Below are 16,306 nucleotides of genomic sequence, written 5' to 3' on the forward strand. Positions count from 1 at the left end.
GGGAGGCCTGTCTGGCGCCTTCATTGTACACCTTTAGGCGCCCCGCGAAAACGTTGCTCTTTAACCAGGCCTTTGGCTGATTGACATCTAATGCCTCTTTAAAAGTGTTATTGGTTTGATTCTCTTCTTATATTTATTATGTACTTTGTGGTTTTTATATTGTAATTTTGTTTTGTGAACTGCCCTGAGATCTGCAGGTATAGGACGGCATACAATTAACAACAATTTACGGCTGTGCAATCGGAAGGGGTGCCTTCTTAAACCTAGATAACGAGGCGCTGGGCTTTGGGAAGGAGGCGCAAGGCTCTGACAGGGTCCTAGAGTTTCCCTGGTTCACCATTTATTAATTCATTTCCCCCGCCCACATAAGGTTGCAGTCGCACAAGCAAGAGAAAGTTGCATGCTTACTGTATTAATATTATTAATATATAGTATTAGCATCCTTATTACCACAGTTATCATTATGGTTCATAGTGGATCACAGTACAGTGGTACCTCTACTTACGAATTTAATGTGTCCGAACACACATTTGTAAGTCGAAAAAGTCGAATCCCATAGGAATGCATTGAGAGAAAAAATTCGTAAGTAGAAGCAACCCTATCTAAAAATTCGTAAGTAGAAAAAATCCTATCTAAACCGCATCCAAGATGGCGGACGGAGCTCCATTCGTAAGTAGAGTTATTTGTAAGTAGAGGTACCACTGTAAACAGTTTTGCCAGAGGACACAGATGCTCTGAGACGCTTGGATAAAGCAATCAATAACAGGATGACAATGACGCCACCCCCAACTCCTTGAAAGATGCCTCCGAAAAAATTTACACATCACTTGGGAAGACAGGCGAACTAATATCAGTGTACTGGAAGAAGCAAAGATCGCAAGTGTTGAAGCAATGATTCTTCAACAACAAATTCGTTGGACTGGTCATCATGTTGTGCGGATGCCTGATTATCGTCTTCCAAAGCAACTACTCTACTCCAAACTTAAAAATGGAAAGTGTAATGCTAGTGTCCAACAAAAGAGGCTCAAAGACTCTCTCAAGGCAAATCTTTAAAAATGTAGTATTAACACTGACAACTGGGAAACACTGGCCTGTGAGCGCTCCAGTTGGAGAACAGCCTTTACCAAAGGTGTCGTGGACTTTGAAGACACTCGATCTCAGGACCCAAGGGAGAAACGTGCTAAGAGGAAGGCGCGCTTGGCAAATCCACACCGTGATCAACTCCCGCCCGGAAACCAATGTCCCCACTGTGGAAGGACGTGTGGATCCAGAATTGGCCTCCATAGTCACTTATGGGCTCATTGTGAAAACCGTGTTTATGGAAGACAATCTTACTCGGCTACGAGGGATCGGCAAAGAAGAATACTAATGAAGCGCAGCAAACACCTCTCTAGTTCTGCCTGTGGGAAAGAAAAGGCACTTTACCGACAGGAGCCCCAAAGGCAGCCGACACGCCAGCAGCAGCTCCAGCAGAGACGAAATCCCTCTTCTCCGTGTCCCTCCTGAAATATTCAAAGATCTAAAAGCAAACACAGCCCGGGGTGGATTAGAACTTGGGACATGGGTCTCTTAACACACACGAGCACAAAAAGCCCTGGATGCTCTGCAACCCCTAAGTAACTCAAGCAATGCACCCCCCCCAATGAATGAGCCCACCACAAAGACCAGCAGCAGCTTCCTTTGTGTACTGTGCAGGATGCTAGCTTGACAAGACAAACCAGGACTGCAAAGCAACTTTGCTGAGGGAGAAGGGCAGCTGCATCAAACCCCTTCCTGCAAGGGTCCCAATGGCCATTAAGTCTGCTTTCCAAGGAAATGATTGTGGCAGCGACAACTGCCTTCCTCTTGGTCCAGCCAATGTCACCTGCTCTGCTCACAGATCTGATGGGAGGCCTGTATGTTTTTATTCTGTCTGTTTGTGTCGCAGCTCCAGCCGAGATGAAGATGAACTCTCCCGGCTGAACTGCCCTAAGCAATAAATCTCTATGTTTTAATGAACAAGGGAGTGGACGTGAGTTATTTCACAGGCACAGAAAAGTTGGATAAAGCTTTCGATGCTACGGAATGTTAACTAAACTTGGAAGGAAAAGTTTCTGGACCTTTTAGAAACGAGGCTTGACATTTGTGACGGAGTGTACTGGGCGAGTATTTTTGCAAGTGTCTGGAACACAGCTAAAGTTGTTCGTAGGCAGATAGATTCCTCTGCTATCCTTCTGTCTCACAAAGCTGTGTTATTGATAATTGCCAATTAGACAATTGGACAATTTAACAGTCTGAGCTTGCTACTCCCCTCTTCCCTCCCCACCCCCTTTTTCTCACATGCTATGTCTGTTTATGCAGTTTTCATGCTAGAGAGCAGAGACTCCTTTTGCGACGCAGGTTTGTAACCTGGGTATGCCCTTTTGGTTAAAGGGTGCAAAATGCTTTAAGCTTGTGAAGTGGGAGAGAGGCAAGCCTCATACCTGCCCCCTGCCATCTCCAACATCTGCTACCAGGATCGGGGCTATGAGAGACAGCAGCAGCCGCCACTCAGTGAGGAAGTCCTGCCCTCCGGGGGCTGGAAACCTAGTGCAAGCAACCCATTTGTAGGAAACGAACCTTGAAGTCTCTCTTCAGAGAAGTTGACCGGCCTTGAGATATGCCAGCAGCGATGACAGCTCCAGAGTGAATCATCGGCCCTTCCTGAAACCAAGAGAAGCAGAATTTAGAGGGAGGGAGGAGCTGGCTTGCAAGACTGTGCTCCTAGCAGGGCCCAATTTAGGTGTGATGGGGCCCTAAGCTACTGAAGGTAATGGGGCCCTTTATATGTCCAGATGTCCTTTGTCAACAACAAATGGTTGCTGTTTTTTGTGTTGAATATATGCCCTATGGTAATTTATGGACCTAATAGGTATCTAAAGCCATTTGCACATGTTGCCGTGCAACCAGTCCATGCAGAATGTAGGCACCCTATATATTTGAGGAACCAGTGATATTTGAGGGAGCAGGCTAGCAGGCAGGGCCCATGACTTACATCATAGGAGCCTACACAACACAAAACTCTGTTGCTGTATGTAGGTTTTATTTATTATTATAATCTTATATTTTGGAAATGTACATCCAGGTTTTTTTCCCTTTAATTTTTTTTGGGGGCCCCCCAAGAGAATAGGGCCCTAAGCTATAGCTTGTTTAGCTTATACGTAAATCCAGCACTGGCTCCAAGCACTCCTTAACGTGTTGCAGCAATGAGAGTTGCTGAACCCAAATTCAGGGCTGCTTGCTAGAGAAGCCCAATACACCCCCAAACCTGAGAGATTGCCTTACTCCACCTTTGCTCACCCGACCACTTCCATCTGTGAAACTGTCAGTGTTACAGGTGCTACACTCTGGGACCGCCCTGAAACCTCCAGGTATAGGGTGGCATATAAATTCTATCTATCTATCTATCTATCTATCTATCTATCTATCTATCTCCCTGCCTATTGACATCAGGTGGGGGCTTTCGCCACACACTTTTCCGCGCCTGTTAAAAACATTTCTGTTTACCCAAGCCTACCCGGACATGCAGAATGCTGGTGTGTATTTTAATCTGGGTTTCAGTTCTACTGTTGATTTTAATTACTTTTTGGACCGTTTGCAGTAGTTGCTCTCGATTTTTCTCTACTGCCAATTTCATTGTTCTGTTCTTTCCGAAAACCACTTTGATGTTGTTGGGATTTATTTTGCATTCAAGCAGTAGGCGCCCACCAGTCAATCACCTGGCATCACCTTGATGCCAGGTGACTTAAATTTGGGCAACAGAACCACGAATGTGCTCCTGATCCTTCCTTCCTTTTTTTTCCTCCCTCCCTTCCTTCCTTCCTTTCCTTCCTTTCCTTCCTTCCTTTCCTTCCTTCCTTCCTTCCTTCCTTCCTTTCTTCCCTTCCTTCCTTCCTCCCTTCCTCCCTTCCCTTCCTTCCTTCCTTCCTTCCTTTCTTTGCAGGTGTCAATAGGATTCAAGGTGCAGATAAAAGAGAGTCTGTCTTCATGCAGCGCACGGTTAAAACTCATTCATGCATTCAGCCGTCATTGGCATAATTTAGACAATAAAATGATAAAAAAAACCACCCATAAAAGATTTGTAATCCAGACATATTAAACACATAAAACATATAAAAGACACAATCGCCGCCATTAAGTAAAATTAAGTAGTTTTGAATTTGACTTTAAAAATCTCGGTTAAATATCCTGAAACAGTAGTTTCGGGCATATTGGATTACAAATTCTTTGCAATTAGATACTTTAAGCTTCAAAGGGGTCGCTGGCAGGTCTCTCTGAATAGTGTTGAAGAGAGGGTAGCCCAAAATTATACGGTATATTGTTATCTGGTGTATTCATACCACAAGAGCAAAGCCTATTCTGGAAGGGTATTTTTTTGGGGGGGGGGGAACCTTTCAGACAGTACAAATGAGGGGAATGCGTTTAAATGGGCCCGCATAAAAAAGTCTGCGATACAAAGGGGTCAATTGTAAAAATGGCTGGCCATCATTCTACGACAAGGCTGCAAACCTAAGTTAGCAGACGAGGGTACAGAGGGCTGCGTTGGGTTATGTTTTTGCAATTCATGGTCTAACAGCCTCTGCTTAGTGAGAGGGAAAATATAGAACTCACCCAGTTAAGAGGAGTGAGTGTATTGCAATTCAAAGTGTTGGTACTGACCTTTAAAGCCCTAAACGGCCTCGGTCCTGTATACCTGAAGGAGCGTCTCCCCCCCTATCACTGAGATCCAAGGCCTTCTGGCAGTTCCCTCATTGCGAGAAGGGAGGTTACAGGGAACCAGACAGAGGGCCTTCTCGGTAGTGGCACCCGCCCTGTGGAACGCCCTCCCAGATGTCAAGGCAATAAGCAACTATTTTACTTTTAGAAGACAACTGAAGGCGGCCCTGTTTAGGGAAGTTTTTAATGTTTGATGCTGTACTGTTTTTAATATTTGGTTGGAAGCCGCCCAGAGTGGCTGGGGAAACCCAGCCAGATGGGCGGGGTATAAATAAATAATAATAATAATAATAATAATAATAATAATAATAATTTGTTTGAGTTTAAAGCACAGTACACCGATTCTGATCACAGCAAAACAAGCTTCCTGAGCCAAAGTTTTCTTTTCCTTCCATTGCCAAAGCTGCGAAGCACAACTCGCTCGTCATGATCCTGAGGCGGAAGTTGGGTACAGGCTAATACAAACGGCAAGGGCAAAGGCTAATGGAGAAGCGCCGCTGAGAGCAATGGCTGCCAAGCAGAAACCTTCCCAGAATGCAATGCAAAATAGCCAGGAGGTGGCATTGTTAGATAGGAAAGACGGGAGCAGCTGCCTTTTGGGGTGAAGTTTCCGCTTCTCTCCTTGGTTACCTTTCCAACCGCCAGGCCTCCGACCACAGAGAAAATCACACCACAGACTTTAACCACCAGTGTCTACAAAGAAAGGAGATGCATTATTATTTTTTTAAAGTTCCCATTCTGGACTGAACTCTGGGCTCCTATGATCAGTTCCCTCAGCCACAAAGCGCTGAGCTGACGCAAGAGAGAGGGGTCCACGTTTAACCTTCAAAGATCTCGCCAGAAAAGAAATAGGCGCCGAACCAAAACACAGACTCTCGTTCCAAAGGAAGTGATGTGAGAGGACTACTCTGATATTTGTCACCAAAGACCAGTGAACTAGTTTGCTGATCCTTATTTCCCTCACAGAGCTACAATTCCCAGAGCTCCTTGGTAAGAGGGACTGACTTAAACCGCTCGGGAACTGTAGTTCTGTGAGGGAGAAAAGGGCTCTCTTAGCAACTCTCGGCACTCTTAACAAAACACACTTCCCAGAATCCTTCGGGGGGAGCCATAGCTGTTTAAAGCAGCATGATACTGGCTTCAAATGCAAAGTGCAAATAAGGCCCTAGGTGAAAAGCAGCAGATCCCATAATGGAGGCAGATCTAACAACATGTTCGCATGTGTGGCGGAGAAATGGGCAATTTTTCAGGTCCAGTTTTACTTACACACACACAATGTTCTTACTAAGGAAGCGGAGGGGCAACTTTCCCTCATAAAAGTCTCAGGTGGATCAGGGGAAAGGAGGCACATTCTGAAAACCTGCCCTCCCTCTCTCACCTTCAACCGGACCACGTGGGGGATCTTAACTCCATTGAGGTAACACTTGATCTGAGGTATTCCGCTACCAGCTGCCACAGGCTACAAGAAAAACAACAACAGAGAAAATAAGTTTGCTTGGGTGTATTTCTGTCATTCAAACAGCTCTGAGACTGGGCAGTTGCTACATATTACCCTCCACAAAAACAACCACACGCAAATCGTAAGAGGCAGTGTGGTGTCATGGTTTGAATGCCGCGCTAGGACCTGGGAGACCACGGTTCGAATCCCCCCTCAGCTGCAAAGCTCCCTGGGTGACCTTGGGCCAGTCACTGCCTCTTGCAGTATTAGCTACCTCACAAGGTGGTTGTGAGAGTTAAGATGGGGTGTGTAAAGTGCGTATGGCTCCTTGAAGGAAAGGCGGGGCAGAAACGTGATCGTGAAACTCACTGGGAGCATCGCCCTTTGCCAAGGCACAAATTGCAAAATGGTGGTCGAGGGACCCAGGCGAAGGCCTTACCTCAATAAAAGCAACGATAACAGCCCCGAGCATCACAATGCTCGCGTTTAGAGTGGCCCAGAGCAGCAGAGAGAAGGACAAGCCGCCTGTCTTGGTGAATTTGTCAATATCTGAGGAAAGCAGGTTAAAAGGAAAAAAAAAATCTGGCCGTGGATTTGGGGAGAGGGTGGGATGTGTGTAAAATAGGCATGGGTGATATATCGACATATTGCCCAGGACCGCAATGTTGGTTTCACTCGGCGATTTATCAGTGATGAAACCGGTCCGCTCCCGAGTCCCTCTGCTAGCAGTGCAACTTCATTCAGGGGGTGCCGAGCGGATATCCTGCACCTGGGAGGGCACCCTCCGCACCATGCCCCCCTCGGGAGTGCGCCCACTGTAGGCAGCACGGACATATGCTCTGTGACTGCCGTGCGCTCAAAGGATACTGCCCTTCACCACTTTGTATTTCATCCCAGCAATGTATTCCACCACAATGTCGATGAAGCAAGCGACCAGGCCGGTAAGGATCCCGATCATGGCGCAGATGACCCACCGCCGAATCTCCACCGTCCGGAACGCCTGCGTTCGAAGAAGTTGCAATCAGAGGGGGTCTGCCTTATTATGCTGCTTCTTACTGACACGATTCAATTCATGAGCGGCCTAATACAAATCATCTCTCTATTTGGGGCATAATATTGGACATTCAGCTTGGGAAAGGCTATGGGAAACCGGTTTGAAATTTTCGGCGTGCTGTACATTGAAAGAAAAATGTATGAAAATGGTAAATACCGTTGGTATTTGACTCCCAGTAAGCTAGCAAAAATGTACGTAGCAAATATCTGCTGGAAATGTAAAGAAAAAGAAGGCACCTTTTATCATATGTGGTGGCCTTGTAAGGTAATAAAAAGCATTCTGGGAAATGATATATAACAAATTCTTAAAATTCTTAAAATAACTTTTATAAAAGTTATTATGTAGTTGGATGATGGCTTCCATTACTGACATTTTCTGTGGATTTTTGCTTTTTTTTCCTGATTTTACGTGATGCTTTAAAAAGATTTATAAGTCACTTAGAGGCTCTCGGCGTAGCAAGCAACGAATAAGCTGACTAAATAATATTGGGTTGTGTCAAACATGAGTCATATGGAGAAGAAATCAAGGGATATTACATTATATTCAGTGTGTCTACTCTGAGTAGAATGCAGTTGGACATCGCACAGCAACAACAACAGATTAGGTTCTGCTGTATTTTTAAATTGAGGACTTTTGGATGTGGGGAGGGAGCCGTACACATAACCAGATCTGAGATTTTGCAGGAGGAACACCCCAGCAATCCTTCGGCCCTGGAGATGGACTGACCGTATGTTTGATCCTCTTCTCTTCATCCAAGAACAGCTGGTTCTCACAGTTGTCATAGTCTAAGCTCTGCAACCAGCAAAAAAAAGAGAGAGAAGGGAAGTGAGAAAATAGAAACAGGAAGCCAGGGGAATGCAGCCTGCTCGGGAAAGGCTCACTTTGCCTCAAAACTTACTAAAAGCAGCACTTTCCAAGATTGCGCCATCCCACCAATGCTCTCATGCAGCCTTGTATTCAAGTAGTAGTCGCCTGATCACCATAGGCGAACAGGAATTCAACGGAGGCCGAATCAGCGGAGGAAGGACAAGATGTTATTTACCTCCCTTGTGCCCTGCACTGAAAAGAACCGAAGCCTCTTCCTCCTTGCCCAGCACAGAAAAACAACCAAATGCTGCAGCTTTTTATTAATTTAACCAGTTGAATTATTTAGTTAACAAGATTCACATACACCCAGAGGGCCGCCAGGCTCCAAACCTCTGTGCAAAATAAGCAAACAAGGAGGGGCAGACTTCTCTGTAACTTTTGTGGGTTTATTGTTTACAAGATCTGCTGGGTAGCTCTCCCAGGTGGTGGGTAGATCTCCCGGGTTATAACAAACGTTCCCACCATCGCACGCCAGTTCCTTTCCAGTTGGAACCTTAAGCTGGGTGCCCACCTCGTACTTGAGAGAGAGGACTTTCTCGCTGTGAGGGATCTCGCTGGGGTGCGCCCGAGGCGGATCCATTTCCTGCAAGACACAATCGTCACGATTCTTAACGGCGCCTATCAAAAATTGGGCTCGTTTTATTTTATTTTTATTTCACGAAATCAACACGCCGCCTGATCGTAGGAAACCTCAAAGCGGCTTGCAAAAATAATAAAAGCAGTGAGATCATTCGTAAAAGCAATTAAAACATTCGCAAAATGGAAACCAGCAACAGACCTCAAAACACCTCAGCGTTCTAAATACCTGGCTAGGCCTGAGGTTTCGGGGCTGAGGTGCAGCCTTCTCAAACTTGGTGACCTCCAGGTGTTCTGGGGCCTGCGGCAGATGGGAACCGTAGTCCAGAACATCTGTCCAGAAGGGCACCAGAGTGGGGTGGGGGTTGTCTTATCAGCCCCCAACTTGGAAGGACAAGCGCAGGGCTGGGGGCCAAATTTGGCCCTCCAGGCCTCTCCATGTGAACCTTGGGAGGGATGCGTGTGAGAGAGGAGAAACTATCCTAGAGCATAAATGGGGAAAATTGCATACGTTGCCCCGCCTATTTTTGCTTCTGGCCCCGCCCACCAGTGGCATGCGGTCCTCGGGAGGTTGTCCAGAAACGAATGTGGCCCTCAGGCTCAACCAAAAGTTTCTCCCTTCTCTAGAGCAGGTGTCAGCAAACTTTTTCAGCAGGGGGCCGGTCCACTGCCCCTCAGACCTTGTGTGGGGCCGGACTATATTTTGAAAAATAATAATGAATGAATTCCTATGCCCCACAAATAACCCAGAGATGCATTTTAAATAAAAGCACAATTCAGCTCATGTAAAAACATGCTGATTCATGGACTGTCTGTGGGCCAGATTTAGAAGGCGATTGGGCTGGATTTGACCCCTGGGCCTTAGTTTGCCTACCCATGCTAGAGCAGGCATCGACAAGGTTATCTGGACAGGCACAGTGCGACGCCGGAAATGGCGTCTGCGCATGTCCGCAGTGCCGGAAATCGCGCCTGCGCAGAAGTGATTCCCAGCGGCTGCGCAGGCGCCATTTTTGGCGCCACTCGGCGAGTTGCCGTGCTGGTTTAGTGCAGTGCGCGGGGGACTCGCCTAGCGGGCGGCTCGGTTCACGGGCAGCCCGTGGGCTAGATAAATGGCCTTCGTGGGCCGTATTCAGCCCGTGGGCCAGAGGTTGCCAACCTCTGCTCTAGAGGGTGCCCCAAATGTCCCCTCCGAGGCAGTTTCTGAGTGCTAGCCAGCAGCCTCTTGGCTCCCCCTCTGCAATGCCCACTTACTGGTTCGTGTTCGTCATCGAGATCCACGTAGCTCATGCGCCCGAGTCGCAAGGAAGAGGAGGACGGGGTGAGCTGAGGGGGCAAAAAAACAGGCATGTCAGTGAGCCAGTCAGAGGAATCGGCTACCAGGCCTCAGGTAAAACCTCGTCCTTAGATGAAAAGGCAAGGTATTTTCATGGTCTTGTCCTTCCACAGTTGGTTACCAAACCCTTGCCATTTGGATTGCTGTGTTTGTAAATGGCTGGGTTAGTTGAATATGTGGACAGGAAGGCAACAGGAATATGTATATATTTAAAATAAATGTTACTACGATTAATTTTATTTCTCACAGGGAAGGTTACAAAAGTTTTAAAAATCAATATTATAAAGAATCTAAAACGAACAGCAAGGACAAGAAAATTATTGATAATCATAGTAATTTATTATTTATATCTCACCCATCTGGCTGGGTTTCCCCAGCCACTCTGGGCGACTCCCGAGTCCCAACAGAATGAAAAGCACAATAAGACATCAAACGTTAAAAACTTCCCTATATGGGTTTATTATCTTTTTTTGTAAACCATGATGTTTTGGGTTTGTTTGTTTTTACAGTTAAGCGGTGTATAAAAATAAAATAAATATGAAGAGGGTTGGTCCTGTGAGTGTGCGAGTGTGTATTCAGTTAAACATCTGGGTAGTTCAGATGACAACCTTGTGCTAGTTTAAGAACTATGGGAACTTAAAGCAGGCATCCCCAAACTTTGGCCCTCCAGATGTTTTGGACTACAATTCCCATCAACCCTGACCACTGGTCCTATTAGCTAGGGATCATGGGAGTTGTAGGCCAAAACATCTGGAGGGCCGCAGGTTGGGGATGCCTGACTTAAAGAATAAAAGTCACTTTCTCCAGGGGCAGGTCCACATATACATTGGCCTATTCCAACCTCTTTTTCTTAATGGTGACTGCTGCTTCTGCTTGGGCTGCAGAAAAAGCATTTTGGTTCCAGAGATGCATTCTGATTCTACAGATAAAATAAACCGATAGAATTCTACAGGATGTGCTGTTAGTGTGTGAAAACAGTCAAGATCCAAGCATCCCCAGGCACGCACCTTCAGATGACGGAGATGTCCGGTGCCATCCTGGCACCTGGGCACCTTCACTTGGTCGCAAGCGGCCGATAGCTAAGTGCAAAATGCGCCTGGCGCCTGGCTAATTTCAAACACTGATCTTCATCCCCTCCCCCAACCTGTGGCTTCTATCCAATGCTAGACCCCTTGAAATTAACAGACGCAACTAATTTATTCTATCCATTCCAGTGGGTCTCCTCCGAGTAGGACTTCGTCAGATGCACTGCTTTGTGCTGTTGTCCTTTTAATATATTATTAACTGTGTGTCAATCTGGATGTTATGAAACTCAAGGGAGGAGCACTGAAATGATTTTAGAAGGGGGAAAAACAGGAGGAGGAAAAAACAAAACATGTAATACTGAAGGAATTTAAGACATCGTAATTCAAATAATCCTTCTCCTTATGCAACGAAAACAAAGCCCACAGAAGTCTTTTTGTCAACCGCTTTGAGGTTTTATTACAATCAATATAATATATAATTTTTAAGAAATGAAATGAAAAACTATCTATGTCAATTGTGGAGGAAAGGAGTCAACACCAGCAAGTCACAGCTTGCTAGTCTGAAAGGAAAGAACTTGAATGAGAGGCTGAATTTCCAGTTCTTGGTCATGGGTCACTCAGATCACTGCTAGCTTAAAAAAAAGGAGTTTAAAAAAAACACGCTGGCTGATAACTGCTGGGCAGAGGAGATGCTCTGCACAGCATCAGAGCACTTGGGAAACAAAGAATTCAGGGGAGCACAAACCATCACAATTCCCAGCATCTGTTTATACACACAACACAAAGAGACAGCATTTCACCTTTCCAAGTCAAATGCGGCATCCTAAAATGGACGGACTTGGCTCCCAGTTCTCTAGAGCAGTGTTTCCCAACCTTGTGCCTCCAGCTGTTTTCAGACTACAATTCCCATCATTCCTGACCACTGGTCTTGCTAGTTAGGGATGATGGGAATTGTAGTCTCAAAACATCTGGAGGCACAAGGTTGGGAAACACTGCCCTAGAGAACTTCCTGAGCAGCCAGGAAGAAACTCAAACAATAGCAAAGCTTTGCGGCAGAGAGACACACCTGGAACAAGACAATCTCCTGGTCTTGGAGGTGTACGATTGGGGTGGGGGGGGGCAGAGGCCCCAAAGCTCAATTTGGGATGCAGAGATGTGCAAACATAATCCCCATATTTAGGCCACGAGGCAATCGGTTCCGAGAGCGATTCCTCCTCAATCCTTAATTTATTAAGTGGGCTGCCAAACTGCCCAACGAGCAAAATGACATGCAAACTGTTCACAATCAAGGAAATCTAAGGCAGTATTCTTCATCCAGGGCTTTTATGATAGATCCCTTGATGCTGGAGCTTTTAGTTCCAATCATTCAAGATCTCAGAGGTAGAAGAAAGCACTCTGTCAAGCTCGCTTAGGGGAAAGAGGCAATTCCTGAGCAGCAGGAAAAATACTAACATATGTACGTGCTGGTTTTTTTCCCTTCCATAGTCTTCCAAAAGCAGCTTACAACAATTTTTTGTTGTAAATACAGTACAGAACTTCAAAAAAAAAAAAAACAGATTTGCAGAGATAAAACGGGCTCAGAAGGCCAAAAAACAACACATTTATTGTGGGAAATTTCCTCTTTCGAGGTAAGGCACATGCAGCCTGACTGCCAACATGTGACATTCCAAAATATAATGAAACACTTTGACTTGGTTAAGAAGGGAATGCATTTTAGCTAGGGGGGTAAATCACAGCGTTTCATATATTTAACCACACCGCTGTCAGCTTGACCTCATGAGACTCCAAGAGGATCGAGACAACTGCTTTGCACTCAAGAGCAAGACTGGGAACGATCAAATCAAATTGTTGAGTGTAAAGTCTCCGTGTTTATAATATCAACACTCAGGGGAAGCTGTGAGCTGCTCCTTCAAAACTCTGAATGGGTTGAAACAGAGGGTGGCTATTACAACTTGCGGAGACACGACTCACTAAGCTGGGAGCCTGAAATGGGGAAATGCCTGACTTTTGCAAAATTGTCCATCGGCTAATTGCTAGGGCTCTGGGCGCTTTGAGACCAGAACTATTCAGTCCCCAACATCCAGCTGATGATTGGTGCTGAGAAAAGGTCACTATATATAAATATATAAAGGTCACTATATATAAATATATAAAAGGATGTCATATAGAGGAGGGAGAAAGGTTGTTCTCTGCTGCTCCAGAGAAGCGGACACGGAGCAATGGATTCAAACTACAAGAAAGAAGATTCCACCTAAACATGAGGAAGAACTTCCTGAGAGTAAGAGCTGTTCGGCAGTGGAATTTGCTACCAAGGAGTGTGGTGGAGTCTCCTTCTTTGGAGGTCTTTAAGCAGAGGCTTGACAGGCATATGTCAAGAATGCTTTGATGGTGTTTCCTGCTCGGCAGGGGGTTGGACTGGATGGCCATTGTGGTCTCTTCCAACTCTATGATTCTATGATTCTATCTATCAGTGTTGGAAACTGAGATATGGAAGCTAGGAGCTAAATGGCACCTTAAACCTAGGCTACGGGCGCAACAACAGAATGTCTAGGTGCACCTTTTTAATAACAAGAATACAAAGCTGAAAATGAATGAGCTGCAGATAAAATATTATGTTCATTTTTCACCTGGTCTAGTCCTTCCCCTGCCCACCCCCCTAATATTCTTAAGAGGGACTCGTCTCCAGTCTCCAGAGAGTAGCTGGAAGCGGGGAGGAAGAAAAAGGTCCACCTTTCCTTCCACTCTGCAGTTTTAATCTCAAATCTTAGGAGCAGTCTTGCGTTCAGAGCTCCCTGGGTCAGCCTAATGTAGCTCACAGCATAGGTGTAGTCAGGGGGGGACAGAGGAGAGCTGCCCCCCCATCAAGTAAATAAAAATACTTAACTCAAATAGAAACGGTAGAAAGATTTTGACAGATTTTTCTGAGCAATCGGGGGTCAAAAGAAAATAATCTGAAATGTTGTTGAGAGATTTCATTCTGAGTCTGCTAGGCACAGCCAAGAAGAGGATGATTTGGGTGACCTGCCCCAACCCCAGTCATAAATCCTGGCTACACCCATGGCTCACAGGGTTGTATGAATGAGGAGGTGGGGAAAGTCAAGTATGTTGTCTTGAGCTGCTTGTTAAATGCAATAAACAAACGAGCACAAGAAGCTTGTATAATTGTAGTCAGACCAACGACCCATCCAGTTTCAGACAGGTGATGGTCACTGGCATAACTTTAAAGTAACAGTCTAGTCTTTGTGCTTCAGAACAATGGTCTAAATTAAATAAGAACATACCGGTACGTCGTTTTGTACTGAATCTGATCGTGGGTCTGCCTATCTGCACCAATTGGCACTCTGGGTTTTTCAACAGGCAAAAACCAGCCCTACCTGGATGCCAGGAGTGGAACCTGAGACATTCTACATACAAAGCAGATGCTGTAACCATTGAGCTTAGAGCCCCTTCCCTATAGACAAGCAAGCAGTACATTTATTACGGACCTCTGAAACAACCTGGGGAATCTGTGACTGGGGAAACGATTCTCGTCTAGGTCAGGCTAGAGCCAAGTTGTGCCACGACGAAGACCGAGCCGGCAGGGGGATCAACTCCAGGAGCCAGACTCGCCAACCCCCGATGTGCCTGAATGTGGAGGCTGCAGACTCCGCTCAAATTCATTACCAAACCCCTCTTATCAGGAAGCCCTGCACACAAGACCTTCAAAGTGGCCACCCGTTTCCCCTGATGCGTGAGGGGAAAGCACTTTGCACGTGCTCAGAGCACGCTTTATACTTGCTTTTACACTTATTTGTGCATTCAAAACGTTTGTATGCTGCCCCCCCCCTCACATGAGATGACAAGGCACCCGAGATGTCATGCGTTTCACAGGTGTGCCATGGAACTGAGGATGTCCAAGCAAAGGTGACAATGAATGGGCGAAAGCGCAGCTGACGCGGGCAGCCCCTTTGTTCGTGTTGTAGGATTTTACGGTTGGAAGGGACCCCAAGGGTCATCTAGTCCAACCCCCTGCAATGCAGGAATAATGCAGACAGACTCCGTCCCCACCTCACCCCTCAGCAGTGTTCGGGATTAGCTGGATCAGGCCAGAGGCCCCTTTAAACCAAGTATCCTGCCTCTAGTAGGGGTAGCTGCTAGTCAAACACACACACACACACACACACACACACACACACACAGGCAGGCAGACACAGACAGACAAAACAAAATAAAAAAAATTCCTTCCTTCCAGACAGACACAGACAGGCAGAAAACACACACCCCCGGGCAGTCCAGATGCAGCCACAGAGGGGGATGACTTCCCTGCAGAAGGGGTTCCTGGGCTCACTAGCTGCTGAAACAACTCCCCGGCCTGGAGGCGAGCCTTTCCCTTCTTCATTCCAGAAACGCACTCTGGACAGGCTCAGGAACACCGCCCCTCCCACCCCCACCAATCGAGCCCTTAGAGAGGTCCACTCCAGCCATAGTTTCACAGCTGTCAGGCGGATGAGCGGAGTTTTACAACAATAACTTCCCAGGGCAGCAAGCCCGGGTGCAGCAAGTAGACTTCGCCTGCTGGTGGAGGCTCCCCCGTTCGGCGCTCACCTGGCGGGGCGGGGCGGCTGCCCCTCCGCCCGTGCCGTTGAGCAGCGGCGTGGCCTCCCCTTGGCCCTCCGGCTCGCCCTCCCGGCCGGACCACGACACCATCTTGGCCACGTTCGCCATCGCCCGTCCGGCCCGCGGAGACAGGAGGCCGGGGATGCCCCGCGCAGAAACCACGAGCCAGCGGTCATGTGACCCGTCCTCGCAGCCGGCGGGGGGCACGTGACTCGCCTCCAAAGCCCCGCCCCGAGTCCCCTTCCCGCGGCATCATGGGAGTTGTAGTCCTGAGGATTCCCCAACCAACCCCTGCACTTTTGGGTGTGTTTTCATTCCTTTGTCTGTATAAGTACCGTACAGCCTTTGCGTTTATTTTCACTTTTTGTGCTTATCATAACGTTGAGGGTTTTAAAAATTTTATCTGATCGGCTTCTGATCCGGTTTATTTTTTGCTTTTATCCTGAGCATGTGCAGAGCGCATTCCTCAAGGCCCGGGAATCGTTGCAGCAGTTCCTGAGCCCCTGCGTCTTTTCTCTGTTTTTGGTACGAAAATAAATAAAAGCACCCTGTGAGAGACATTGACTCCCAACAAAAAAATTATGGCAGTTTTAATTTCATTTTTGTTAATGCTGTGAACCGCCCTCGGATCTTCGGAGGAAAGGAAAGTTAATAAATAAATAGCAGACCCTCCAAGTGTCCTT

The 16,306-nt window shown here is 46.7% G+C and overlaps 1 protein-coding gene across 2 annotated transcripts in view; it reads right to left on the reverse strand.

Annotated features, from left to right (window-relative positions):
• CLCN7 (Cl-/H+ antiporter 7) overlaps nucleotides 1–15,814 on the reverse strand; it is a 36,001-nt gene extending 20,187 nt beyond the window's left edge. The window contains exons 1-10 of one of the 2 annotated variants that reach the window (XM_035131096.3): nucleotides 15,612–15,814; nucleotides 9,921–9,992; nucleotides 8,605–8,676; nucleotides 7,953–8,018; nucleotides 7,040–7,172; nucleotides 6,612–6,721; nucleotides 6,113–6,193; nucleotides 5,365–5,427; nucleotides 2,599–2,682; nucleotides 1,426–1,519 (exon numbers count right to left, since the gene is read on the reverse strand). In XM_035131096.3, coding sequence (XP_034986987.1) covers nucleotides 1,426–1,519; nucleotides 2,599–2,682; nucleotides 5,365–5,427; nucleotides 6,113–6,193; nucleotides 6,612–6,721; nucleotides 7,040–7,172; nucleotides 7,953–8,018; nucleotides 8,605–8,676; nucleotides 9,921–9,992; nucleotides 15,612–15,731 — 895 coding nt within the window. In that variant the 5' untranslated portion in view covers nucleotides 15,732–15,814. The remainder of the gene's footprint in view (nucleotides 1–1,425; nucleotides 1,520–2,598; nucleotides 2,683–5,364; nucleotides 5,428–6,112; nucleotides 6,194–6,611; nucleotides 6,722–7,039; nucleotides 7,173–7,952; nucleotides 8,019–8,604; nucleotides 8,677–9,920; nucleotides 9,993–15,611) is intronic. The other variant, XM_088657073.1, reaches the window with a different exon arrangement.
• Nucleotides 15,815–16,306: the final 492 nt, after the last annotated feature.

The sequence above is a fragment of the Zootoca vivipara genome, chromosome 13 (assembly GCF_965207765.1).
Source record: "Zootoca vivipara chromosome 13, rZooViv2.hap1.1, whole genome shotgun sequence".
Classification (NCBI taxonomy): domain Eukaryota; kingdom Metazoa; phylum Chordata; class Lepidosauria; order Squamata; family Lacertidae; genus Zootoca; species Zootoca vivipara.